We start from the raw sequence: 27,108 nt of genomic DNA on the forward strand, positions 1-27,108 counted from the left end.
AGTATGCTTTGTGATATATTCTAAGTGTTCTATCGTGTTCATTATGCTGTGCATTATTATATAAGTTAGTGTGTGAGTTGGCTGGTTAGTAAATCTAGCGCCATCATAGTTAGCGAAAAATTAACTGTACAATTACCTTGATCGACTTTTAAAAAATGTGCCTTAAATCTAGTAAGTTATCATACGATATTGTTGTGTGCATTAGGGCAAATTTCCAATTTTAGGGTTAGGTTTTGTCGATTTAGGGTTAGAGTTTGCTAATTTTTGTGAATTATATTAGTTTGATGTATTTATACTCCATATAAATTTATAATATAAGACATTAATTAGTGATGTTCATGTCTTGGAGATGCCTTGAGGACGTTTCAAAAATAGGAGACAACAACCATTTGACAAATCCGTGCATTACAGTCTCGCTATACTATGTGTACATTTGCCTAAGCATTCGCACCAAAGAGCAAAAAAAAATTTGCCTAAGAAATAATTAGTTATTGCCTAAGAAAAAGCACTTGAATCTGCCTTTCATTACTGATGGTTTCCTGCAGCATAGCAAATGGAGAATTGGAGATCCCATACCAATTCTAATTCACGTGATTTGCTAAATATTGCTAGTCATCAATGGCCTGGCGTGTTGCATTAGGCAATCTTAGTCCACGAACAAAAGAACTACAGAGGAGTAAACCCCTGGCTGGCTGTGAATAGGGCACCATATGTGCAGCACCCCTCACTGTGGCAAAGGTCAACAAATTTCCATACTCAGTTGACCAACCTCCTACCTGTTACCAGATAGATCAGATGTAAATGTATCATACAAACGCATTTCAACTGTACCAAACATACTATAAATATACATATTTGGTTGTTGCAGAAACACCGTTGTTCCAACTTCACTAATTATCTACATATACCACAAAGTATTTGCATCCTTTAGACAAGCATGCTGTATGTAATCTACATATCATATATAATGGCTGGTTGTCCTCATCTGACATAACCACATAAGAAGTTGGAAGAGAATTACCTGCCCTTTGTGAAACCAAGCTCCATAAGGAGCAGTGACTGTAAAGTTTAGTTCATGAGCAAGTTCACGAATCATCTGGCGGGATCCCAGAAGTGGAACTACAGAATCTTGATCTCCGCTGAGTAATGGAAAATTGAGCATAAAAGAATTCAGGATTGTATATCTCCATTACTTGAGTAAAATCAATTTATCTTATATCATGCTTCTACCTGTAAACCCAAACCGGAACACCTTTTTGGATAATTACTTTAAGCAAGGGAAGCATATTCATCTTGACATCAGTTTTGGTATAGTTCAAAACTCTGTCACAGAAAAGATGCAATTATCAGTGATGTCATCCCATAGCCAAATATTGAGATCTCCCAGGAAACATAAGAAGGATCTCCTGAATCAATAATGCCAACAAAAACTTCCTATAAGTTGACATACTCGCTACACATGGACCAGCTGTAGGGCAATTTTGTTCGATTTGCATGGAGAGCACTTTGGACCTCTGGAAGATTAAAATAGAATCCAGATTCGTAATTAATGCAAACATCAATACCCAAGCTTATTTTAGTGGCCTGCACATCAGCAGACAGAGATACAATTCAGGAATCAGAACTATTTCAATTAGGAACAAGCAATCACTATTTCACTAAGGAATGAAGATGAAGCATACTGCTTTCTCAACCGGAATTCTTGCTCCACTATCGATGGGTAGCAAACATCTACAATGACATTATAGTTATCAACGTAGCTACTAACGCTGAGCTGAGCTTCCGCTATTGCATCATAGCATTTACCAGAAACATTATGATCAGGACTACCAAAACTATAATCACTGAAATCACATTCCTTTATTATGGTGAGACCAATTTCATCAGAAATCATCCCATGTGACCATAGGAACTCATATGTTGCCCGAGTATCTCGATCAAGTCTGAGCAATGGATTTCCAATCTAATCGACAAAAAGACAGAAAGAGAGAGGGGTCACTACAACTGTTAATGGAAAGGTTTCCCTTTTACTTTCTTTTTTGGTTGGGATAAGAAAAGAGGTAAGATTGGTGAAATTACACAAAATGACTTACAGCAACTCCTTTTATGTTGAACTTAAAAGCAGTAGAATGGGCATTATGATCCAGTAAAGCAACAGCTAACTGTGGTATGTAATGCCCTGTAAATTATCCTCCATAATAACAAGCGGCACACAAAAATATATTAGAACACCATCATTAGTACCTCAAATTTTTCTTTAAGTACTTGAAAAAGAAAGGAATATATAATTTTGCTAAAAAACATGGGTACAGCAAGAGAGAAAGTAGGAAGGGCCAAAGGAAACAACCATTGAGATATTGATCATCATACAATGCGATAAGAGATCATTACCTAGCTTTCTCCAGTAAGAAAGAAATCCCTCGATTTCAGAGCTGGAAACTTCTCATACCATTTCATCATAAAAATGTGCATGTCTTTCGCTGTTGAAAAAATTAGGATGAAGCTTTTATTGAGATAATAACTAGAACAAAGACTGTCCTAAAATAATGTACCACACCTGTTGAGGTATCCTTGGCATTGTAATCAGACGTTGTATTTGAATATGACCAGCCTACTCCAGCAGGAGACTCCACAAATAGGAGATTTGATGCTGTAATCGACACAGAATAGGGTGATAAAAGTACCATTAAAGTGGTTACAAACGTAGGCAGGAGATAAGAAAGCTTCTAAATAAATGGTTAACAGGTACAACCTTTATTCCAAGATTTTGGATTTCTTCGAAGACCCCTACCATCACCTGTAGGAAAGAATGGTCCCAATTCCGTAAATGCACCACCACCAAGTGACGAGCAACCAGGGCCTGCAAACCAAAATGCAGGTGAAAACAAAACACAGCACGATGGGGGGTGGGGTGAAGGGCTATGACAACCAGTTCTTAATAATAGTCAGCAATTATCTACACTGTTTTTATTAGTCTCAACAAACAAAGGTATGGAGCACATAGGAATTTACTATTAAAAGCTGTAATCAAGCAGCTTATTTGGTCTCTCGTTTTAGGTATGAAATTATAAAAGCTTTGTAGATACTCCAGCCGGCATAGAAATATCAGGGCATCTTAGCAGAATAGCAATACATAATCAATAATGATGAATGCAAAGCAGTCGATGGTGCTTGTCTTCAAAGACCGAGAAGAATACATTCAAATACAAAGAAAAAAAAAATGTACAATGGAACGTCAGGATATGAAGCAGACAGAAGAGCAAGAAGCTAACCTCCATTGAGCCAAAGAGTGAGAGGCTTATGGTCAGGATCCTTCTCAGCTTCAACAAAGTAGTAAAACAAGCTCTTTCCAGTCTTAACATCCAAATCAATGTAGCCAGCAAACTGTCTGAATCCAACTTTTGGTTGGCCAGGCAATCCTATCACAAGATCCTTGAGAGGATACCCATTCAAACAACCAATCCCTACAAAAATTATCAGCATCAGCCACCAATGGATGCAAGCCCTGCTAGTCATTTCCAGTCTATACTTTTTCAAAATATTCCCTTACTAAATTTATATTATTTGCATAGCAGCATGTGAATGGTGGGTTTATTAAGTACCAATATTAAAGGTGTGTTTGTATCCTTTTAGTTGGCTATCCTTTAAAAAAAAAAAAATTAAAGCTACTAGCTTTCAGGGAGGTGGGGAAAAGAGTGTCCAATTGAACAACTTTTAGACTGCATAACAACAAATATCTTTGAATAAAAAATCGACATGGGCCCGGAAATTAAGGAAATAATTTGTAATGACATGTCCTCCCTAATTTCCGCCCAAAAAATTCAATCACCAAATTGAAAGGGGAAATTCAATCAATTGAAAGATAAACTTAAACCTCTGACTAAAGAAGAACTGGTATGGGAAAGAATATAAGATCAGCACTGACAGAGTCACTATCAGCCAAATAGAGACCATATTTTCATACGGAGTATGTAAATATATAAGCTCCACTTGCAGTCTTGCACAATTAAATCATCCAATTTTTTTTGAACAAAGAGCCCGCACATGCATTACCTTCTGGCTATGCAAATTTATAGGATTACATATGACTGCACAATCCCCAAAAGATTGGGATTTAGGATAATTAGGAGAACATTTTGTTTTTTCAGAAGGTACAAGACCACCAAACACTATCCCTCATTTACAATGACAATTTGGAATGTTCAGCTCACATATTTGAGTTAACAATACACTCCCTCCAAATTTTTTTAAGTGCATCACTTTCCATTTTCGGCCCTTATTTAAATTCAGCACTTTTTTTTGACATATTTTCTTATTTTTATTGTATCTCTCTCCTCACATGGTCCCCCACTTCTATTATTATTATCTAATCTTACATTCCTTACTTTAAATAAGCTATTACTCCCAAAATCTCTTTTTTTTTAATTAATTTTTATTTCCAACAAATCCCAATTACACAATTTTTTAATCCATTCAACTCCCTCTCCTAAAACTCCGTGATAGTCAAAGTGATGCACTTAAAAAACAGGGAGAGTAATCATATCTAGACTACCACATAAAATGATTCTAACTGCAAATGAAGCTTTGTTACTCTTAACACTTTATTTTACCTCAAGTACACGTGTTGGATATTTGACATTCAAAAATAGTCAAGACACTTATTTCATTTCTTAACCAAATAATGAAACAATACCACAAAATAGTCTAGTTGGGAAATTGGAAACATACCTCCTAGCAACATAGAATGGAAGTATGCAGAAACCAGATTCAAAATGAATACAAAGGGAAGCAGCCTGGCAGGAATAGTGCTCAGTGATTTTGCATAAACTGACTAGTTGTCATTGCTTTCTGAGCATGCATAATATAGCATGTTTGTTAGCTGAAGGTTTGAAACTTAGGATATAATCACCATCTCATGTCTTTAAGCAATTAATTGCACGTCCCCAGTACTATCATACTCCCCCCGTCCCACTCTTAAGTCAGTAGCTACTTGCTGGAACATCAAGGAGATGCTAGATCAAGAGACACTCTCACAATCTCTATGAATTAGCACGACAAAATTATCTTTCCCATACATATGGCTTGCTTTATCAGTCTCTTCTCAAGCTTCACATAAGGCAACTATATACCTCCTGCTCCCGAGTTGATCAATTTATCTCACCATCTGTAAGGCTTGACAAGAACTGGCCTGAGTAGATTTGCAGCAAGCAAATTAATTTATGTTCACCATCAACACGACAACACACCTATGTAATAATAGACTAGGAGATTGAAATGTGACGGGAAACAAACACACACACACACACACACTGAATTTCAAGAAATAGTAAACCAAAGAACAGAGGCTGAGTATCTCTAATTTCAGAGCTGTTTAGAATATGCAATCTTGTGGGAGATAGCTGAAACTTTAAAGTGAGCATTTGTGGTTTTGATGGCTTGGTGGGTTCAGCAAGGACTTGAGGAGAGAAAATTACAACTCATTACTCAACTAATACACCAGAAAAACACTGTATATATTTGATTGTATAGCGTATCTAGTGTGTCATGAGTTCATGACAATTCATTAGGAATCGAAATTAATGTAGTTATTTTTTTCTATTTTGCATAAGTTTTGGTAATGGTGATGATAATTTGTCCTTTCTAAAAGAGGGTTAGAAGACTTAACCCTTATTAAGCCTTTCTAACTACACTGGAATTTTCAGGTATCTGCAGTGTATTTTTGATGTATAGTGTACTGCCAATGTATCTGCAAAAAGTATTACCAATGTGTCTGAGCTTCTCACGCTTGTCACACTGACCATAGACCCAATTTGACAGCTCTATGTTGAAGCTACGCAAAAGGCAATCTAGTTTATTTCTAGCAAGTAGGGCCGACCAATCCCAAACTTTAATTTAGCTAATGTTGATGCAATAACTGACAGATAGGCAGTTACTATAAGCCAGTAGTTAATATGCAGCAGCAGGTCAGAGGTGATATACGGTTCAAAAACCAGGTTTCACGTCTTAGACCTACACATCAGTAAATTATATGCACAACTGCAGAAGATTCTTAATTTGTAAAAGGATGATGAAAAAACATAACCTCGTAATGGAAGGAAAACACTGCAACATTACATTAGGAAAATTATGGAGGAATTACAGCACAACATTTACAAATATTGTAGCAGAATTCCAATTGTCCCCCACTCGGCCACTCCCCCTTGAAAATAAAGACTTTTGATGCTTAAGCTAGATAATATGATAGTGATTCACTTACAGTCTCTCCTGCTACTGAGTTGTTCACTTTGAAAGCTTAACACCATCGTAGTTCTAACCCCGTGACCCTGCCAAAAAAAAACTATTATATTCCATCATCACAACTACAATATTACATTTTCCTAGAAAACTAGTAATTCTTGCGACTATTTATATACCATGTCTATTTAATTTCTACTTCTATAGATATTTTGCATTGAGGAGCTATCATCTAATCTTGACTGATAATGTTGTGCACATGTATATCTCCCCACATCCTGCCAAAATAGGAAGCTGCACAGGGTTGCTATTGTTGTTGTACTTCACCTTTAATAGTATACTACCTTCTCAAAATTTGAAGGTGGATATGTACAACAGTGCTTTCAAAATGGTTTTAGCTTCCTCTGCGATCGGTTTTGTCATCATAAATTGTCAAAGTACTGTTTGGTCTGCTTTGAATCTGAAGTACAGCAGATTATGGGATGCTCTGCAAGAGATTTTACATTGGGATGACAGAAGAAAGATGGTGAGGCACACTATCTAAGTTTTCCAATAATTTAAAATTGTCCCAACTGCAAGTGAAGTATGGTCTTGAATGCAACTTGAAAAAAGCAGCCTCAAACATCATCAATATATCATTGCGAGCTAGGAACAACTTTGTCCTCCATACTATCAATCCAGCTAGATCCAGGAAACTTTAAGACACCCATTTCTTTCATTTTCCTTCTCAAAGAGTCAACCTCACTCCAATTACCTGAGGAAGCATGTATGCTTGAAAGCAAAATGTATGCTGAAGAATTATGAGGGTCCAGATTAATCAGTTTTTCTGCTGCTTTCCTACCCCTTGCATCATCTCCGTGTAACTTGCAAGCATTTAGAAATGAAGCCCAAATCTTAGCATCAGGTTCAAACTCCAGCTCTTCAATAAAGTTCTCTGCCTCCTCAAGAAAACCCCATCGACCAAATAGGTCAATCATACAGGCACAGTGATCATGTCTTGGCTGAATACCACACTGGTTAACCATCAGATTATAGATATGACGACCTTCACTTAGTTTGCCCCCATGACTACAAGCACTAAGGACACCAAGGAACGTCACCTCATCAGGATATACATGCGACTGCAATAATTCACCAAATATCTTTAGTACATCTTCTACATAACCATTTTTAGCTAATCCTACAATGATTGAATTCCATAGAATAATATCCCATTTACAGGCAACCTCCTCAAAAACCTTTACAGAACTTCCCACATCTCCGCATTTGGCATACATGTCTATAAGGGCACAGCCCACTAACACGTCTGAATTGAAGCCAGAGCGAAAAGCGAAGGAGTGGATCTCAGTACCATCCTTATATGAAGTTAAAAAGGAGCATACTTTGAGAATGCTAGCAAATGTTGCTTGATCAGGCAAAACATTTTGGCTACGCATTCCTCTATAAAGTTCCAAAGCCTCCTTGTGGCAATCATTTTGACTTAAACCAGAGATCATAGATGTCCATAGTATTGCACTCTTTCGCTCTGGAAATTCCAAGAATAGTTTACCGGCATCTGCATTGCTATGGGAATCCATGTACATGCCCAATAGAGATATACCCAAGAATCCATCATCATACAAGATCCCTTTCTTCAGCAAGAGGCAGTGGATTTGCCTCCCTAGATTAGATCCGCAAGGACCGTGACATGCATCTAAAAGATTGGCAAAAGTAATTTCAGATGGACATAGTCCTTCAGCCAGCATAAGCTTATAGATTTTTACTGCCTCCTCCAGATTGTCCTGAGAAAATCCAGCAATCAAAGCATTCATAGAGATTACACTCCAATTATGCATCCTATAAAATACCTCGCATGCAGTCTCAGTCACCCCACACTTGACATACATATCAATAAGTGAGCTTCCTGCATAAAGGCTAGTTGCTAAGCCATGTTTCACTGATAAAGAATGTAACTCTTTTCCGCGGGCAAGATTTTTTAAATTAGCACAAGCACTGAGTAGACTGGCCATAGCAACTTCATCAGCCATACCATCAGACATCATTCTTCGAAACAGGCCAAAAGCCTCATTCTCCTCTTCCACCTGGACATACCCAACAATGATTGCATTCCAAGAAACGTTATCCCTGCCCTCTATAGTCTCAAAAAGCTGCCTTGCTTCCACTAATCTGCCTGATTTAGCATACATATCAACCAATGCATTGCTTACAAATAAGTTTGACTCAAAGTTGGTCTTAATTATCACAGCATGCAATTGGCTTCCAAAATCCAGCCACTTCAAGTAACCACATGCACTCAAAATGCTGGTATAAGTAAATGCATCAGCCTGCAAACCACCATCCTTCATATCCAGGAACAATTCAACCACCTCATCAGCAAACCCGTTCTGTACGTAGCCCCCAAGCATTGCATTCCACAGCACAATGTTTCTCTGGTCCAAGTAATCAAAGACTTGCCTTGCAGACTCTGGCTTATGGCATTTGGCATACATATTTAACAAAGAGCTTCCCACGAAAACATTATGATCAAGCCCTTGCTTAATTGCCTGGCCATGAACTGGTAGGCCAACATTAAGACACTTCAAGCTAGCAATGGCACTTAGAACACTTCCTAAAGTGGAACGAGAAGATGGCACACCGGCTTTCCTCATGTTCACAAAGAGATTTATAGCTTCTGCCTCATTTCCATTTTTTGCATAACCAGAAATCATAACATTCCAAGCTATAGTGTTTGGAAAAGGCATCTGGGTAAGCAAATCCCTTGCCTTATCCAGCCTCCCATTATTAACAAATGCACTAATCACTGTCACAAATACCACATGATCAGGAACACAACCTAAACTTTGCATACACTCAAACACTTTAAGTGCCTCATCAAGTAATCCCATCTGAACATATGCTGTAATCATCGCAGTCCACGAAACCAAACTCGGTCTGCACAAGGGATCAAACATTCGCCTAGCATCACCTAAAGAATTGCACTTAACATACATATCAATCAAAGAACCTTCACAAAAGGTATGACACATATAACCCATCTTAATAACATCACAATGTACTTGCTTCCCAAATTCAATCAGCATCATCCTGGCACAACCAGACAGCACAATAGCATAAGTAAACGGATTCGGCACGACACCCGAATTCCTCATTGACCCAAATAACTCCACAACTCTATCTAACAACCCACTTCTCAAATACAATGACATGATTGAATTCCACCCCTGCACATCTCTCATCTCCAACCTCTCAAAAACCGTGTTGGCATACCCTGCATTACCACATTTAGCATACAAATCCAGAATTGCATTCCCCAACTGCCCATTTAACCCAAAACCCATCTTCAAGGTACTAGCATGGATAACTTTACAAGCATTAAAAGCTTGGGATATTCTTTGAGGCATTTCATCGAACACTTGGCGTGCCTTGATTTTCCCACATTGTTCCAAGCATAGTTTCAGAAGATGGTCATCAACCCCATGTGTAATCTGATGTGGGGTTGGTAAATTTGGTGTGAAATTGCAGAAGTAACGAATAAATTGGGAGTTTTTCTTGTACATTTTTGTTGAAAAAGAAGCCAAAATTCAGTGATTTAATCATAGTTAAAACATTTCTGAAACAAAATTAGAGTTTTGATAATTGCTTGTTTTAAGGTATTTAAGAACTTATTGACAAGCAGAGTACAGCTCTCAGTTTCCGGCGAAGCGCATGCCGCTCGTGACCTCTGATCACGAAAAAATTTAGTAAAAAGTTTTATACCAAAAAGGATGGTCTCAACTCTCAATATTTTCCATTTTATTTTATTTTTTAAAAAAAATTCCAATTTTTGAGTATGTGTTTGTTGAAAAAATAAATTTGAATTGGATAAGGAAAAAATATTTTGTATGTAGGGTTAAAGTTTGATCAACTCATACAATCAAATAAAATCATATCATATCATAAAATATAACTTGAGATCAGTAAGCAAAAGTATTTATTATAATAAAATGGTCTATGCTTCCTTAGTTTTAAAAAAACAAAAAACAAAAACAAAAGTAAGTTGAATTAAATCGAACCTTAGTATTAGTACCTTATTATGTAAGTACTAAGGCCTGTTGTGATTGACTAAATTGAACTGAATATTTTATGAGAGAAAGAAATTATAAACTCAACTGAACTTATTGAAACTAAACTGAATTGAAAATAAGCTGAAGAGAAGGCCCTAAGATAATGCGTTTGAATTAAACTATATCAAATAATATATTAAGTGTTTGTTTGTTTCAAGCAAATGAAAGGAAGATTGTGAATTCATGAAAGGAAAAATGTAATCTATGGACTCATAGTATAATTATGACAAATCATTTGATTAGCATCAGGGAGAGAGTGGAACTTCCTTGATTAGTTGAAATTGTCATGAGATAAAAAAAAAGTCACTAAATGAAAGTTCTTTTATTATCTGGTAAAAAAAAAATAAAAAAAAATAAAAAAAGTTCTTTTTATTATACTTTCTACGTGAAAAAAGTGTAAGTGTAACCATTATTTTGAAACGTTTAAAATAGAAAAATGTCTCGACCATTGAGATTCTATTCTAAGAAATTACTAATTGCTGATTACCTAAGCATACAAGAAATGGGTGTTACACCAAATAATCAACTCTAAAATGGTGAAAAAGTGCTGCCCGCCGTGGGAATCGAACCCACGACCACAACTACCCATTGATTTTATATTGCTTACCACCCATGGAGAGTGGTGGGATATACCCTGAATTGCGCTCTACCAACTGAGCTAGGCGGGCTATTGATCACTAGAATGATGGAACAAACTTAAATACTACTTCTGATACATGATGAGGGAAGAATTACAGCAAGAAATGTGTTGTTTATTATGTACCTGCCTTGAGTTTTGTTGACTTGCTGCAAAAATATGTTTGAACATGTAATTTATTTCCCATTAAAAAAAACTGCAAAACAATGTCAAACTAACTTACAGATCTCAAATCACAGGAATCAGGCTCCTTTGACCCTGATTCCGAAACTCAAATCAACAGATATCTATGCTCCCTCACTTTAATCTTGCAGATGAATCGAAAATTCAACTATCCTAAGTATCCTTTATTTCGAAATTTGAAGTAGTTCTATCCTTTATCACTAATCATCTAATACTATCCCTCTTAGTAGAATGTTGCAGAACTGCAGGATGCAACTTGAGAGCACCCAGAACTAGATCAGTTTCCAATCTAGCTCATCATTCTATGGATTCTTTAGTTGTTGTTGGCAGTTTTCGATCATGTATAAATGAACTGAACAGGTGCAGAGCCCTTGATGGTTGTGCATAAGGTACCATATGTGCAGCGCCCCTCACAGTCGCAAATGTGAGTAAGTTTCCATATTCAGTAGTCCAACCTCCTACCTGTAAGTAGATATGCAGGCTTGATTAAGAGAAGTAACAGCAGGAAAAGGGGAGAAAGCTGACATCAATGCATCAACAATTTACCTGTCCTTTGTGAAACCAGTTTGCATAGGGGACGGTGATATTGTATTTGAGGTCATGAGCAAGCTCACGAACAAGGGTACGGGAGCCAAGCAGTGGCACAACAGAATCTTGATCTCCACTGTCAACAGTGTAACAGATGTTTAGGCTTGCCGAAAATTAAAGAAATAAGTTTAAGCAGTGTAATTTTTGATATATTTCTTCATACTTTGGTTTGAAAAGTGTAAGTTTCATAGACTGTTACCTGAAGATCCATACACGAATATTGTGCAACAGTATCCTTTTCAGCAGAGGAAGCATATTCAAGCTACCATCAGTGTCAGTGTAATTCAGAATGCTGTAAAACATGACACAGTCAGAAATTCAAAAATGAGAAAGAAAGAAGATGAAATTTTAGTTTTGTTAACTGCATATTCAGGCTGGATCATATTTGTGTCTGTTATGCAATTAACTTTCCTGGCATGATTGGATCATTTTAGGTTCGGGTCAATAATGGTTATGCATTTTTTGGTAGTATTGTGGGTTTGAGTCAAGTTATTACAAATCAGTTCAATTTTGCAAGGAATGCTTGTACTAGTGTACTAATGCCTTGCTAGATTTTTTCATTATTTCTGAAGGGGTTATCAGAAAATGTTATATCATATAAAGATATAGCTGAGAAAATCAATCACCACAAGTAGACAGAGTGGTTTCCTAAAATTACATACCTACTGCACATAGACCATTCATAAGGTAGATTAGTCCGATTTGCGTGGAGAGCTCTCTGTACTTCAGGAAGATTGAAATAGAATCGTCTTTCATAAGTCATACAAACATCAACTCCAACACTCATTTTAGTGGCCTGAAAAAAGTTTATACTTGTATTCAGGAACAAAAATCAATCCATTCATAATAAGCATCTGAAATTCTTGCAATGATGTTTCGTTACTCATTTTATGTCAGGGTAAAAATTACTATGAAGGACAGTGATCTCACCATTTTTTTCAACCGCAGTTCTTGCTCTACAATAGATGGATAACAGACATCAAGGATAACATCATACTCGTTGACATAATCGCCAACAATGGTATTTGCTTTTGATATAGCATTGTTGCAAACATCAGTTTCGTTATGAGGATTTGGAAAGGTATAATCTTCAAAATCACACTGATTCATGATGGCAAGGCCAATTTCATCAGAGATCATTCCATGAGACCAGTAAAACTCGTATGTTGCAGGAACATCTCTATCGAGTTTGAGAAGTGGATTTCCAATCTGATTCAAAATCAGAAAGCAAAACAGGTTATCTACATTGAAGATTTTGAAAAGAACCCAACCTATCAAAACAGAAGTGAAGGTTCAATGGGCACTCAAGAGGGGGGGGGTGAATTGAGTGTTAAGTAATCGTTGGCTAATTTTGCTTCTTTTCGGATTATGTGTGAGGAACCAGTTGTGCTGGTTCCCGTACGCAGCGGAATATAAATAAGCAATAAAGAAGACAACAAATTTAACTAAACAAAGCAATAAAGAACACAACAAATTTAACGAGGTTCAGCCAACTCAGGCCTACGTCCTCCTATCCTAAGTTCTTTATTAATCTACTCCGAAAAACAAAGACAAAGAACACTCTGCTGTTCCCTACTCCGGGAACCAGCAAACCCCACACTCTACTCCGAGTGTGCTCTCGACTTACACTCGTAAGCCCAATGTGTTTGAACTCACAAACACTCACCCAGCCTTTAACCCCTTTGTTAAAGACTCAATACAAGAATCAAAAACTCTCCTTTGATCTCACTTCTACGAAGCTAATTAAGAGAAAAAGTTTAAATACTAGAATGCTCTTGTATATGACTTGATGAATGAGATTAGTGCTTAAGTATATGCTCTCAAATAATTGCTCTTTTAATTTCTGGAGAGGCACACGAAATATGTGAAATAAGATGAGTTTATATAAGCTTAGATTCCTAAAACCTAGTTTCCTTAAATCACACAATCTTAGAGAATAAGATATAATGTAATTTTAGGAAAGTTTTTATCTTATTTGATTTAATCACAAAGATAGAATCAATTAAGATAAATACTCCTAGATTTTAGGTAACCAAGAATATTTCATCTTATTTCCAGCTGCACAAAATATTTTCAAGATAATCTTTTCGAAAAAATCTTTTTGTAAAATCTTTTTCCAAAACGGCAGCTCGAATACAGTGAACCTGGTTCCCCGACCTGGTTCCCTGAATTGAAACATGTTATGAAACCTGTTCCAACTTTGTACCAGATTTCATATCATACTTCAATATACTTTTAAGCACTTATATAACCCAAACATGCAAGCATACTACGGAGCATATTACATGAAAACCTAGATAACATATTAAAGCATAAATCGTCTTTTCTTCATGTAATCTTCAAGACTTGAATCTTCCTTGAATACTTCTATTATGAGCAAACAATCTTTCTTCGAAATATCTTCGAAAGGCTTCTATGCTCCAAGTCTTGGAATCAACTCAACTACTGCACATGTAACATGGTTAATGCACAATAAAGAGTATGTGACTGCTTTACCACATAGCAACCATGGAAACAGTACATACTGGTTCCCTACCAGTACATAACACTTTTATCATATAACTGTTCCCTGTATAAAGACAAGTTAGTTCAATAAGAAAACTCATGTAAGTAATAACTTGTCTGGGGAAACAGTGTTCTATGTTAGCTGGTTCCCCAACTGTATCGAACACTTTCAAGGACCTGTTTCCCTTAGCTGTTTGTCATCATTCAAAACTATCAATCAAAACCTAAGGGACTCAACAAATTCCCCCTTTTTGATGATGACAAACTCTTGAAGTTCCTGAACCTGTGAACATGCTCAAAAGGAAAACCGTCAAAAAACTTCAAGGACTCAAGACAAGGACTCAAGACTCTTTGGAACAAGTCAGTTAGGCCAACTGGTTCCCTAAACATAAAATAGAAAATACGAAATAAAAAGACTCAAACTGACTCAATCTAAACTAGCTAAACCTTAGGCTTCAACTTCAGACTACTTCCCCCTTTTGGCATCATTAAAAAGTATCCACAAGTAAAAGCAATGTGCACAAGTTAATGTGCTTATCCATACAATGGCATCAACCACCATTCAAGCATTATGCTGCAAAAAGAGATTAGTCAAACAGTTCATACCATAGCAGAGTTAGTAGTTCATACAAGCCAACAAAGTTCAACCAAAGAAGCCCAAATCCATCCAAAAAGAAAGTTCATGGAATGGAGAGAAGTAGACAGACCAACAAAATCAGTTATTTTAGAATAAACATGAGGGTGAGGAAACAAGAACAGAAACAGCATCACTCCTCATCATCATTCTCGTTCCCTTCCTCCTCCTCAAACTTTGCAACATCTTCTGTATTATCATCTGATTCCTCTTCATCTTTGTCACCATGCTCTGCTTAAACCAAAATCATTGTATTACTAAGCATATTCTTGTGATTCCCCAATCTGTTTCAAAACCACTTCCTGACCTGCTGGTTCCTCTTTTTTTTTTTTTTTTTTTTTTTTTTTTTTTTTTTTTTTATAAATCATGAGAGATATGTACTGATTCAGAATGTTCTCCTTGTTGCATAACGAGTGCAAAACTAGCATCACATCAATCAAGCAAGGAGGTTCTTGCTGGTACCCTTTTTCTCTTGGTTCCTGGAACAGCGTCAATGGACTGTTCCTCCTGCACCTTCTCAGTGAACTTCTTTAATTGAGTTACTCTACTTCGTACCATGGTCTTAGCAGTGGGTGTCTCCTCATAATAACCAACAACCTCTATTTCATCCTTTTCACTTTGACTTTTCTGAATTTCCTCCAACTTCGGGCTTAAGGACATTTATGCTTCCTTCTGATGTTCCCCCTGAGACTGAGCTGGTTCCTTGAGTGAACAGTAACCAAATGAACAATGATGAATTTAAAGCATACGAGAGAGAGAAAGAGAATTTCGAGTGATGATGATTGATGATCTGCACAAAGGGTTAGTGTATATTTTTAACAATGAAGCACAAAGAGAGAAGAAGGAAAGAAAAGAGTTAGTTGAGCCAATAAAAAGCAACTGTAAAGGATATTTTTAAAATTGAAATCAAAAATTTGGTAATTATCTTTTACCATAATTATCTCAACCAACTATAAATAAGGCATATGATATGTTTGCCTTTTATATGGGATTAAATAACTGAAATAAGATAAATTCCTTCCAAAAGGAAATATCTTATAGTAATCTTCCGAAAATAAAAGATATTATCGGATGACATATCAGAGCTGGTCTGCTGTTTCCCTTTGCTGGTACCTGTATAGAACCATGTCACGCTGTTTCTGGCAATTCAGCCTGATTTCACCTGTTTCTTACAACAATGATTCTCAATCCTTTTGAGATTTTGAACCATCTACACAACACTTGAAAGATATCAACATAAGTATGTACACACACTATACAAGAGAATACCATTCTAACCAATCATTGAAGGAAGTAATTGAAGCCAATACCTAAAGTCTAACTAGACCTAAAAGGACTCTTAACCTACAAAAAGACTCTCTACACAAAGGCTTTGTGAAGATATCAGCAATTTGATCTTCACTTTTACAAAACAACATCTCCACCAATCCTTTTTCCACATTGTCTCTTAAAAAATGGTGTCTTATTTCAATGTGTTTTGTCTTGGAGTGTTGCACAGGATTCTTTGAAATATTGATTGCACTAGTGTTATCACAGAAAATAGGAACACTTTTATAAATAACACCAAAATCTTTCAGCTGGTTCCTTATCCACAGTAGCTGGGAACAACATGAAGCTGCAGCTATATATTCAGACTCTGCCGTGGATAGGGCCACTGAATTTTGCTTTTTAGAACCCCATGAAATTAGACAAGAGCCAAGAAAGTGTGCCATACCTGATGTGCTCTTTCTATCAACTAAGAAACCAGCATAATCTGCATCTGTGTATCCAATAAGATCAATGGTACTGCCTTTGGGGTACCACAATCCCAGATTTGCTGTTCCTACAAGATACCTAAGTATCCTTCTAACAGCCTTCAAGTGAGATTCCTTTGGATTGCTTTGAAACCTAGCACACAAACCAACAGAAAACACAATGTCAGGTCTACTAGCTGTTAGGTAAAGTAGAGAACCTATCATTCCTCTATAAAGAGAAGCTTCAACATCTTTTCCCTTAAGATCAGCATCTAATTTTGTAGATGGGGGAACAGGTGTATCATAAGCTTTGCTGTTCTCCATGCCGAATTTTTTCAGCAACTCTTTTAAGTACTTTTGTTGATGGATCACATAAAACCTGCAGCCCTAGGAAGAATCCTAGTTCTCCCATCATGCTCATTTCAAATTCACTCTGCATAAGATTAGCAAATTCATCACATAAAACCTGATTAGTAGCACCAAATAAAATATCATCAACATAAATTTGTACTACAATCAAGTGTTTCCCCCTGGTTCTTATGAACAAGGTCTTGTCTATTGTTCCCCTCTTGTAATCATTTGCCATCAAGAAATTGGACAATCTTTCATACCAAGCCCTCGGAGCTTGTTTCAACCCATATAATGCTTTGTCCAACTTGTACACATGTTGGGGGAACAGTGCATCTTCAAAACCAGGTGGCTGCTCCACATATACTTCTTCCTTTAAATATCCATTGAGGAAGGCAGTCTTAACATCCATCTGAAACAGCTTAAAATTCATGTGAGCAGCATAAGCAATTAAAATCCTAATAGCCTCTAGCCTAGCTACTGGTGCAAACGTCTCATCATAATCAATTCCTTCTTGTTGATTGTACCCTTGCACCACTAGCCTTGCTTTGTTTCTGACTATAGTACCAAGGTCATCTAACTTGTTTCTAAAGACCCATCTAGTGCCAATGACTGATCTTTCCTTGGGACGGGGAACCAGGTGCCAAACCTGGTTCCTCTGAAACTGATTTAACTCATCTTGCATAGCTAGTACCCAATCAGGATCAGTCAATGCCATTTTATAGTCAGTAGGCTCTACATTAGACAGGAAAGAATAGAAAGCACAAAAGTTTTGAAAAACATTTGTTCTCGTTTGAATCCCCTTATTTATATCACTAATTATTTGATCAGTGGGATGAGAAGATTGATATCTATAACTTTTAAAATTAAGACTGTTTTGTGCTTTCTCATTAAGTTGGGAACCAGCATGTTCATGGATCTCTCCTTCTTCTGAGGAGCCAGGAGGATTCACATTCATGCTGTTTCCTCTATCATTACTTACCTCAGGTTCAGGAGTGGTACCTTCTTCTGTTTCCCCTGAACTCATTACCTGTCTATTATTTGAGGAACCATCAGGACTTGGTTCCCCTTCAGAGTCCTCATTATCTTCATTTTCTTCTCTAGGCACTTCATCATTATCATCTGGTGGAGTATTTGGTAGGCCTAGATCTGCTTGCACTTCATCCGTGGGACCAGTATACTGGTTCCCCGTGAAATCCATCAATCCAATCACTTCATCAGGTTGTACCTGCGCAATCTCAGAAGACATGTTAAATTCATCAAAAATGACATGGACACTCTCCTCAACACGAAGAGTCCTTTTATTAAAGACTCTATATGCTTTGCTGTGAGAAGAGTATCCAAGGAAGATTCCCTCATCACTTCTAGGATCAAATTTATCAAGCTGGTCCTTCCCATTATTATGCACATAACATTTACATCCAAAAATGCGAAAATATGTAATGTTGGGCTTTCGACCTTTAAGCAGTTCATAGGGAGTCTTATTTAACTTTGGTCTAATGAGACCTCTATTCAATATATAGCAAGCAGTGTCAACAGCTTCTCCCCAAAAACTCTTTGGGAGACCACTCTCAATGAGCATCGTCCTCGCCATCTCCTCAAGAGTTCTATTCTTCCTTTCTACAACACCATTCTGTTGAGGTGTTCTAGGGGCTGAGAAGTTGTGATTAACTCCATGTTCCCTACAATAATCAATAAAGTTAGCATTTTCAAATTCAGTACCATGGTCTGATCTTACCGAGACCAGCTTGTGGGTGAGCTGGTTCTCCACTTGTTTCACCAATGTTACCCATTCTTCAAACGTTTCATCCTTTGTGTGTAACATCATTACCCAAGTGTACCTGGAATAATCATCAACCATAACACAGACATATCTATGACCTCTTCGACTTTGTACTCTCATGGGACCACACAAATCAATGTGTACAAGTTCGAAGGGTCTGCTGGTACTCAAAACAGTTTTAGACTTAAAAGAATTTTTGACCTGTTTCCCCCTTACACATTCAGAACAAACTTTATCAGCTTCATACTTAATGTTAGGAAGGCCTACAACTAAGTCACGTGTTTTAAGTTTGTTTAGAAGTGTTAGGCTAGCATGTCCAAACCTCTTATGCCAAATCCATTGATTATTGTCAGAAACAGCTCTCAAACAGATGGACTTGTCTTGAGGGATTTTATCTAAGAAGGTAATGTAAACATCATGCTTCCTGGTTCCCTCACATACAAGTTCTCCTGTTTGTGAGTTAACTATGTGACATAGGTTGGCTTGAAACTCAACTATATTACCTTTGTCACATAATTGAGAAATACTCAAGAGATTATGTTGCAAGCCTTCAACATAATAAACATCATCTATTGCGTTAGAAAGTGTCTTACCAACCTTACCTAAACCAGTGATGGTTCCCTTGTTGTTATCCCCAAAGGTGACACTTCCTCCATCAAAGGCCACTAGTGAAAGGAATTGATCTTTATCCCCGGACATGTGTCTTGAGCAACCACTGTCCAAATACCAATAGGTGTCTCCCTTCACTCTAGCCTGCAAGAGCAAATCAAACATTAGTTTTAGGAACCCAAACATACTTGGGTCCCTTTTCAACAACATTAACATCTTGTTGATCCTTTCTTCTCCACACATATTTTACACCCTTGCTGTTCTTATTAGCACTAATATTCTTAGCTGGACATTCATGTATCTTATGTCCATTTTTACCACAATGAAAACACACATGCATTTCTTTAGTCATGACATACTTGCCTCGTTGATATTCTTTGATCCAGGTGGTTTCTCTGGGAGACCAGTTAGTCCTGGTTCTCTGTCTAGTATAACCAAGACCAACTTTTCCTCTGTTTCCTCTTGATGAAGTCAGGTAATTTAAGGATTCTTGAGCATTCAATAATTTGTCCACATGTCTATGACTATCATTAAGTTCTTTTTCTCTGGTTTCAAGTGTTTTAGTTAACAATTCGTTTTTCTCTTTAAGAAAATCAAAGTTACTTTTTAAAGCTTCGAATTGTAGATTAAGTTTTGAAACCATAGAGTCAATAGACATGTCAACAATCACTGGTTGCTTGTCCTTTTTCAGTTGATTGATTTCCGCATGCAAATCACAAATATTACTTTCATACTTATCAATCGTATTACTGACATCTACACTGGTACCTGTAGGGGAAACAGTGAACTGTGCAGCTTTAAGTGAAGCAATTTCCTTGTGAGAGTTTTCCAGGTTGTAAGCCAATGTTTCAAAGGCCTTCAACAAGGAAGTTCTAGTACACGAATTTGCTTTACTTATAGCTACTGAAAAATCAAGAGTATCACTAGTGGTTGATAAGTCTCTAGGGAACCAGGAGGTCAGATCCTCTTCTCCATCAATTGGTTCAAACGATCTTTCCTTTTCTAGTTCCACTTTACACTTGTCCAATTCAACCTCTAGTTCTGCTACTTGATTTTTTAGTTCATAACAGACTCCTTCTAGATGATCACAACTAGCAATAGCAATATTACATTCACCACGTTTTTCTTTTAATTCTCTTTTGCAAGTTATGTATGTTTCACTTAGTTTATAGCATTCATCTAGTAAGGAATCAATACAAGCAAGCATATTTTCTCTATCATATTCATGCATATCTTCTCTAATTTGCTCTAAGCTTACCTTGCGTTCATGTAGTACATCCTTCTTTGCCATAAAGCATTTGTTGAATGTACTGGTTCCCCCTCTGGTTCCTGGACCAGTGCTGTTTTCCTTGATGTTTGTAAAGGCAGTTAGGCAAACATCTGAGTTGGGTGATCCTTCTTCTTCATCTGACCCTGAGTCAGAGTCTCCCCACATGGAAGCTATCATGGCATTCTTGTATGCTTGTTTATCTCCGGATTTAGACTGTTTGTCATTCCACTTAGGACAATCTCGAATAAGATGTCCTTTTTCTCCACACTTGAAACATCCTGTAGAAGAAGAATTAGAGTTAGATTTTTTATAGTTTTTAAAATGCTTACCTTTGAAATTCTTTCTTTGATCTCGAAGAGATCTCTCAAATCTTTTTGCAATCATGCTAATTTCATCTTCATCATCTTCTACTGTTCCCTTAAGCGCCATGCCTCTTGCTGGTTCCTTCTCAGACTTAGAGTCAATCAGCATCTCATGAGTCATAAGGGAACCAATCAGCTGTTCCAGAGACAAGGTAGACAGATCCTTTGCTTCGTATACTGCTGTTACCTTGGCTGTCCATGCATCTGTTAAACTACGCAATAATTTTCTCACAAGATCCTCGTCAGATAAATTTTTACCAAGAGATCTAAGATCATTTACAATAGTCATAAACCTACGAAAGCAATCATTGATTTTTTCATTTTTATTCATGGCAAACAATTCATATTTAGACATGATTAAATCAATTTTAGACCGTTTTACCTCGCTGGTTCCCTCAAACGCAAGTTCAAGGGTGTCCCATATCTCCTTAGCACTACTACAGCCAGAGATACGATTTGTTTCGGTCTCACCTATTGCTTGTTGTAGTATTGACATTGCCTTAGCATTCTTTTCCAGCAACTTGTAATCAGCAATGACCAATTCGCTATCCTTCTTGGGAACCTGGTTCCCCTCAACATCTGTCTTGAGAATGATATTAGGACCATTTTTAACTACGAGCCAGCATTCATAATCAATACCCATGATAACATTCTGGATCCTGTTCTTCCACCAAGCATAATTATTTCCATTAAACTTGGGTGACTTGTTGTCATAACCGATTGCACTTAATTCTTGAGTACTCATTCTTAACTCCTCTAGATGTTACTCTTTCGAGAAGCTTAGGCTCTGATACCAATTGAAGGTTCAATGGGCACTCAAGAGGGGGGGGTGAATTGAGTGTTAAGTAATCGTTGGCTAATTTTGCTTCTTTTCGGATTATGTGTGAGGAACCAGTTGTGCTGGTTCCCGTACGCAGCGGAATATAAATAAGCAATAAAGAAGACAACAAATTTAACTAAACAAAGCAATAAAGAACACAACAAATTTAACGAGGTTCAGCCAACTCAGGCCTACGTCCTCCTATCCTAAGTTCTTTATTAATCTACTCCGAAAAACAAAGACAAAGAACACTCTGCTGTTCCCTACTCCGGGAACCAGCAAACCCCACACTCTACTCCGAGTGTGCTCTCGACTTACACTCGTAAGCCCAATGTGTTTGAACTCACAAACACTCACCCAGCCTTTAACCCCTTTGTTAAAGACTCAATACAAGAATCAAAAACTCTCCTTTGATCTCACTTCTACGAAGCTAATTAAGAGAAAAAGTTTAAATACTAGAATGCTCTTGTATATGACTTGATGAATGAGATTAGTGCTTAAGTATATGCTCTCAAATAATTGCTCTTTTAATTTCTGGAGAGGCACACGAAATATGTGAAATAAGATGAGTTTATATAAGCTTAGATTCCTAAAACCTAGTTTCCTTAAATCACACAATCTTAGAGAATAAGATATAATGTAATTTTAGGAAAGTTTTTATCTTATTTGATTTAATCACAAAGATAGAATCAATTAAGATAAATACTCCTAGATTTTAGGTAACCAAGAATATTTCATCTTATTTCCAGCTGCACAAAATATTTTCAAGATAATCTTTTCGAAAAAATCTTTTTGTAAAATCTTTTTCCAAAACGGCAGCTCGAATACAGTGAACCTGGTTCCCCGACCTGGTTCCCTGAATTGAAACATGTTATGAAACCTGTTCCAACTTTGTACCAGATTTCATATCATACTTCAATATACTTTTAAGCACTTATATAACCCAAACATGCAAGCATACTACGGAGCATATTACATGAAAACCTAGATAACATATTAAAGCATAAATCGTCTTTTCTTCATGTAATCTTCAAGACTTGAATCTTCCTTGAATACTTCTATTATGAGCAAACAATCTTTCTTCGAAATATCTTCGAAAGGCTTCTATGCTCCAAGTCTTGGAATCAACTCAACTACTGCACATGTAACATGGTTAATGCACAATAAAGAGTATGTGACTGCTTTACCACATAGCAACCATGGAAACAGTACATACTGGTTCCCTACCAGTACATAACACTTTTATCATATAACTGTTCCCTGTATAAAGACAAGTTAGTTCAATAAGAAAACTCATGTAAGTAATAACTTGTCTGGGGAAACAGTGTTCTATGTTAGCTGGTTCCCCAACTGTATCGAACACTTTCAAGGACCTGTTTCCCTTAGCTGTTTGTCATCATTCAAAACTATCAATCAAAACCTAAGGGACTCAACAAGAAGAAACTGCACTACTTACAGCAACTCCTTTCAAGTTGAGCTTGGAGGCCTTTGATTGAGCATTATGATCCAATATAGCAACAGCCAGTTGTGGTATGTAGTGCCCTGCAGTATAAACGTCGATAATGTCAGAAATCTAACAGCAACATCAGTAAGACAGCAGGAATGTAACAGACAAGTTAGCTTTGAACGAAAACCAGAATATTAGACTTTGTTCTTGAGTATTGCTACAGATAAGGCAACTTGAGTATACGAGTTCAATTTACAACTAAAATACTTAGTAATTAGATCAAGGAAAGATTTGTACAAACTAGGACAACAAAATTATCATAAAACTTCTCATCTAATACAATCCCAACTATGTAATTGTACAGTGCAAACAGATAATTCATTAAAAATTTTCCTGCTACAAAAACAACTAAATAAGTGCGAGTTATGCAATGAACAAACCTGCATAACTCTCCCCAGTAAGATACAGATCCCTGGATTTAAATTCAGGAAACTTGACCATCCAATTCACCAGAAATTTGAGCATATCCTTAGCTGCAATATAAGTTAAATATCAAAACATCAGAAACAGGCCTAATACTTGCAGAGCCAGAAAATTCAACCAAAATTTAGCATCAAACAAATGTTTTCTAGTCCATACCAGAGGTTGCATCCCCGGTATTATAATCAGACGATGTGTTTGAATACGACCATCCCACACCAGCAGGCGATTCAACAAAGAGTAGATTCGACGCTAAAAAGTAACAAATTCACAAGTAATATCACAACAAAGGTCTTAAAACTATTGCATAATTCATCAACATAACATGAATTGCATTAATATAAAGTCCAAATTTCAACCTCTATTCCATGACTTTGAATTAACCCTTAAACCTCTTCCATCACCCCTTGGAAAAAATGGTCCCAATTCTGTAAATGCACCACCTCCCATTGATGAACAACCAGGTCCTGCAGTAAAAACAGTTATACAACAGTAACATTAAACTCCAAAACAAAACTTCTTCTAACAAAAACAAAATAGAAACTTTTTTTATTTTTTTATTTGTCCTTGGTTAATTACAAAAGCACATACAAACAACCCAACTCAAAGTAACATACCCTACTCAAACAATCTAAGAACAACTTTTTTTTTTTTTTTTTAATAAAACCGACAAAAATTCATTAATAAAAAGTCATACGAAATCTAACACATTGGCAAGTACATCACTGTAAGATTCAAAAAATTGCGAAAACCAATATAACTACATTATTATAATAAGAAATAATTATACCTCCATTAAGCCAAAGACTAAGAGGAGTATGTTGAGTATTATTTTCAGCTTCAACAAAATAATAAAACAAGCTTCTTCCTGCTTTAACATCAACATCAATGTACCCAGCAAATTGCTTGAAATCAACCTTTGGTTGTCCAGGTAAATTTACAACAAGATCCTCTTTCGGGTACGCCGTTACGCAATCAAAACCACCAACAACAACCACCAAAACCACCGTCAACCACCAACAAAAACCACCGGATAAAACCCTTTTGCTCATATTTACTCTGCTCCTAAAAAACACTCAATTTTTTCACTTTCTTTTTAAAATATATATTTATGCACGTTACCTCTTTATATATTACTCAGAAGTTCTTGAAAATATAAATTTTAGTGAATGGATAAAGTTTTGGAAATGTATTTATAGATAAAAATTTGAGTCACACTAAAAAGAATTTTTTTTTTTTTTTAATCACTTTTTTTGAGTGGTGAAAAATCTGAAAATGATTGAAATTGTTTAATCTTTTATGTTAAAAATGGTGGGTTTATATAAGAAAGATCTGGGGTTTAAGGGAATTTACAAAATTGATGTTACATTAAATGAAAGGTGTGTTTTTCTGGAAAAGATAGAAGTAGTTGTATGGTAGCTGTGACCTTCGCTGTTATATTAATGGTATTGGGTAGATGAATTGGTTTTCTTATATTTTTGAATTTGATTTTAACGTTAATTTTTTTATCCAATTTCCCTCCGATAAAAGTTGAATCTAAAAGTTTACAGAGTAGTAGAGTACCATTTATTATTAGTTTAAGAGCTGTATAAAATGTATGGAGACGAAATAAGCATGATTATTAACATTGATTAAACATACTAGTATGTAGTACTCCCTCCGTCCTAAATTACATTCCTCCTTTCTATTTTTGGTATTTCAAAATTACATTCTTCCTTTCTATTTTTGGTAAGTTTTTTTTAGTAAATCAACTCTCTTTTTCTGTTTTATATTTAATGTCTTTTCACTCATCTTTACCTAATCTTACTCATAATCCTTGTGCGAAATTACAATGAATATGATTGGTTAAAAATTTTCAATTAGGAGCATGTGATTGGTCCTTTTTTTTGCAAAGGATTGAGGACATGTCATGAGTAATAACTAATCTATCTTTGTACTTTCCATTGCATTATCTAATTATTGTTATTTGTCTTATTCTTTTCTCCTTAATTCCCGTGTAAATTTCCAAAGAGGAATGTAATTTAGGGACGGACGGAGTATAAAATTTGAAATACTCAAGGTATAGTTAAGTTTGATGCGGAATTCATTTTGTGATTTGACACAAAGGTTTTGTTTGACAATTCATCTTGAAATACCCGTATGCTCCGGCAAATACACCTAAATGAAATGTGTCAATCATACGGAATATTTTGAAACATAAGAAGTATAGGGAAGAAGGGGTACAAGCGTACAACAAAGATGGATGAAGTAACGGAGGAAGTTTCCACACTTTTTTTGCAAGTAACCTTATAAAGGGTAGGGGAAAAAAAAACTTAAGCTCTTATATGTGACTAGCCACTATAGAGATTACTTTGTTAGTGTTATAGGGGTTACTTCCTCAAGATTGAAGGGGTTACTCGATCAGTATTATAGGCTATAGGGTAACTCGATTAGTGTTTAGTGGTTATGTTATTTGACAAGCCGAATGAAAAAAAAAAAAAAAAAAAGTTATAAATGTACGAAGTATACATAGGAAAAGCGAAAACCACAAGGGTATGGTGTAGAAAACCCCAACGGAATATGTACAATATAAGTAGTATTTAGACATATTTTCTGTAATTTTGAGGTTCAAAATTAGCCTTGTTATGTTAGTGATGTCTGGAAAAGATAATAGAGTACCATCAGATGCTTGCTAGTTACTGTAATTAGTTGGACCAGTTATAAAGTAAGCGTAGTGGCTTATATTTATTTGGCGTGGACATCCACGGTTATTAATATGGGTCTGGACCAACATTGTAATAATACAGCTAAGGATTGCGGTATACGGTTAAACAACATAATCAACTTCTAATAGTTCGACTCACTTGATTACTCTTTCGGGGATTTGGGGATGGTATTTTAATTTACCAGTATTCTCTTTATATCATTATCCTACGTTATTCTGTAAATTTTTTTTTAAAATGACACAAAAATTTTGTTTGACGATTTCCCAATTGGTTACTGATTGTCATTTGTTCAATAGATTGACAAATTAGTTGTATGTACAACTAGTCAACTATTAATTATATATGTTTGGTAAAATCAATTTTTAGCTAGTAGTTGTACAATGTAAAATAATATGTTACGAAATATTACTCACATTATTACAACAATTTGTTATTTTTGTTTGAAAAAAGGTAGTGCCCTGATATGAAGCCAACTTGAAATCACATTACATGGATGAATCAAATCAAGTACGGGAGGGCATTTATGAGGATGAATTCATTATTATATTAACATCCTTAAATAATTCTAGTTATATTGAATAAGACAAAAGTTGAATATTCCATGATATAAGCTTGGTGCAAAAATGCAGCTACTTTCATGTTTCTTGGTAGGTGAAGTGTAACATCT

The 27,108-nt window shown here is 36.2% G+C and overlaps 3 protein-coding genes across 4 annotated transcripts; all 3 read right to left on the minus strand.

The window, feature by feature from the left end:
* Positions 1–273: 273 nt before the first annotated feature.
* LOC110725794 (serine carboxypeptidase-like 42) lies at positions 274–4,693 on the minus strand. Its single transcript, XM_021905265.1, has 10 exons — positions 3,273–4,693; positions 2,753–2,860; positions 2,558–2,650; positions 2,393–2,480; positions 2,094–2,184; positions 1,652–1,963; positions 1,451–1,584; positions 1,231–1,323; positions 1,022–1,139; positions 274–776 (listed from the first exon to the last, which is right to left on the minus strand). The coding sequence occupies exons 1-10, from the start codon at positions 3,514–3,516 to the stop codon at positions 609–611; spliced, it is 1,449 nt and encodes a 482-aa protein (XP_021760957.1). The 5' UTR covers positions 3,517–4,693; the 3' UTR covers positions 274–608.
* Positions 4,694–4,736: 43 nt separating this feature from the next.
* On the minus strand, positions 4,737–10,014 carry LOC110725793 (pentatricopeptide repeat-containing protein At3g09040, mitochondrial-like). 2 transcript variants are annotated; one of them, XM_021905263.1, is made up of 2 exons: positions 6,257–10,014; positions 4,737–5,188 (listed from the first exon to the last, which is right to left on the minus strand). In XM_021905263.1, the coding sequence occupies exon 1, from the start codon at positions 9,789–9,791 to the stop codon at positions 6,870–6,872; it is 2,922 nt and encodes a 973-aa protein (XP_021760955.1). In that variant the 5' UTR covers positions 9,792–10,014; the 3' UTR covers positions 4,737–5,188; positions 6,257–6,869. The 2 variants fall into 2 exon arrangements, with proteins under 2 accessions (XP_021760955.1, XP_021760956.1); XM_021905264.1 differs by lacking the exon at positions 4,737–5,188 and having other exon boundaries at positions 5,864–6,323; positions 6,414–10,014.
* An 860-nt stretch (positions 10,015–10,874) lies between these two features.
* Positions 10,875–25,444, minus strand: LOC110725795 (serine carboxypeptidase-like 42). The gene is made up of 10 exons (XM_021905266.1): positions 24,527–25,444; positions 24,096–24,203; positions 23,896–23,988; positions 23,697–23,789; positions 23,266–23,351; positions 12,676–12,954; positions 12,408–12,541; positions 11,945–12,037; positions 11,704–11,821; positions 10,875–11,619 (listed from the first exon to the last, which is right to left on the minus strand). The coding sequence occupies exons 1-10, from the start codon at positions 24,786–24,788 to the stop codon at positions 11,455–11,457; spliced, it is 1,431 nt and encodes a 476-aa protein (XP_021760958.1). The 5' UTR covers positions 24,789–25,444; the 3' UTR covers positions 10,875–11,454.
* Between the last annotated feature and the right edge of the window lie 1,664 nt (positions 25,445–27,108).

The sequence above is a fragment of the Chenopodium quinoa genome, unplaced genomic scaffold, assembly GCF_001683475.1.
Source record: "Chenopodium quinoa cultivar QQ74 unplaced genomic scaffold, ASM168347v1, whole genome shotgun sequence".
NCBI classification, from domain to species: domain Eukaryota; kingdom Viridiplantae; phylum Streptophyta; class Magnoliopsida; order Caryophyllales; family Amaranthaceae; genus Chenopodium; species Chenopodium quinoa.

What these genes read in the sequence shown, in the direction of transcription:
- LOC110725794 (XM_021905265.1), bottom strand. Translation starts at nt 3,516, where the DNA reads ATGACTAGCAGGGCTTGCATCCATTGGTGGCTGATGCTGATAATTTTT. An exon ending in TTTCTTACTGGAGAAAGCTA is followed by an intron (nt 2,185 to 2,392) that starts GGTAATGATCTC and finishes TGGAGGATAATT; the next exon opens with TACAGGGCATTACATACCAC. An exon ending in CTTGGTTTCACAAAGGGCAG is followed by an intron (nt 777 to 1,021) that starts GTAATTCTCTTC and finishes ATCTGGTAACAG; the next exon opens with GTAGGAGGTTGGTCAACTGA.
- LOC110725795 (XM_021905266.1), bottom strand. Translation starts at nt 24,788, where the DNA reads ATGAGCAAAAGGGTTTTATCCGGTGGTTTTTGTTGGTGGTTGACGGTG. An exon ending in TCAACTTGAAAGGAGTTGCT is followed by an intron (nt 12,955 to 23,265) that starts GTAAGTAGTGCA and finishes ATTTTGAATCAG; the next exon opens with ATTGGAAATCCACTTCTCAA. An exon ending in ATTCGTGTATGGATCTTCAG is followed by an intron (nt 11,822 to 11,944) that starts GTAACAGTCTAT and finishes CACTGTTGACAG; the next exon opens with TGGAGATCAAGATTCTGTTG.
- LOC110725793 (XM_021905263.1), bottom strand. Translation starts at nt 9,791, where the DNA reads ATGTACAAGAAAAACTCCCAATTTATTCGTTACTTCTGCAATTTCACA.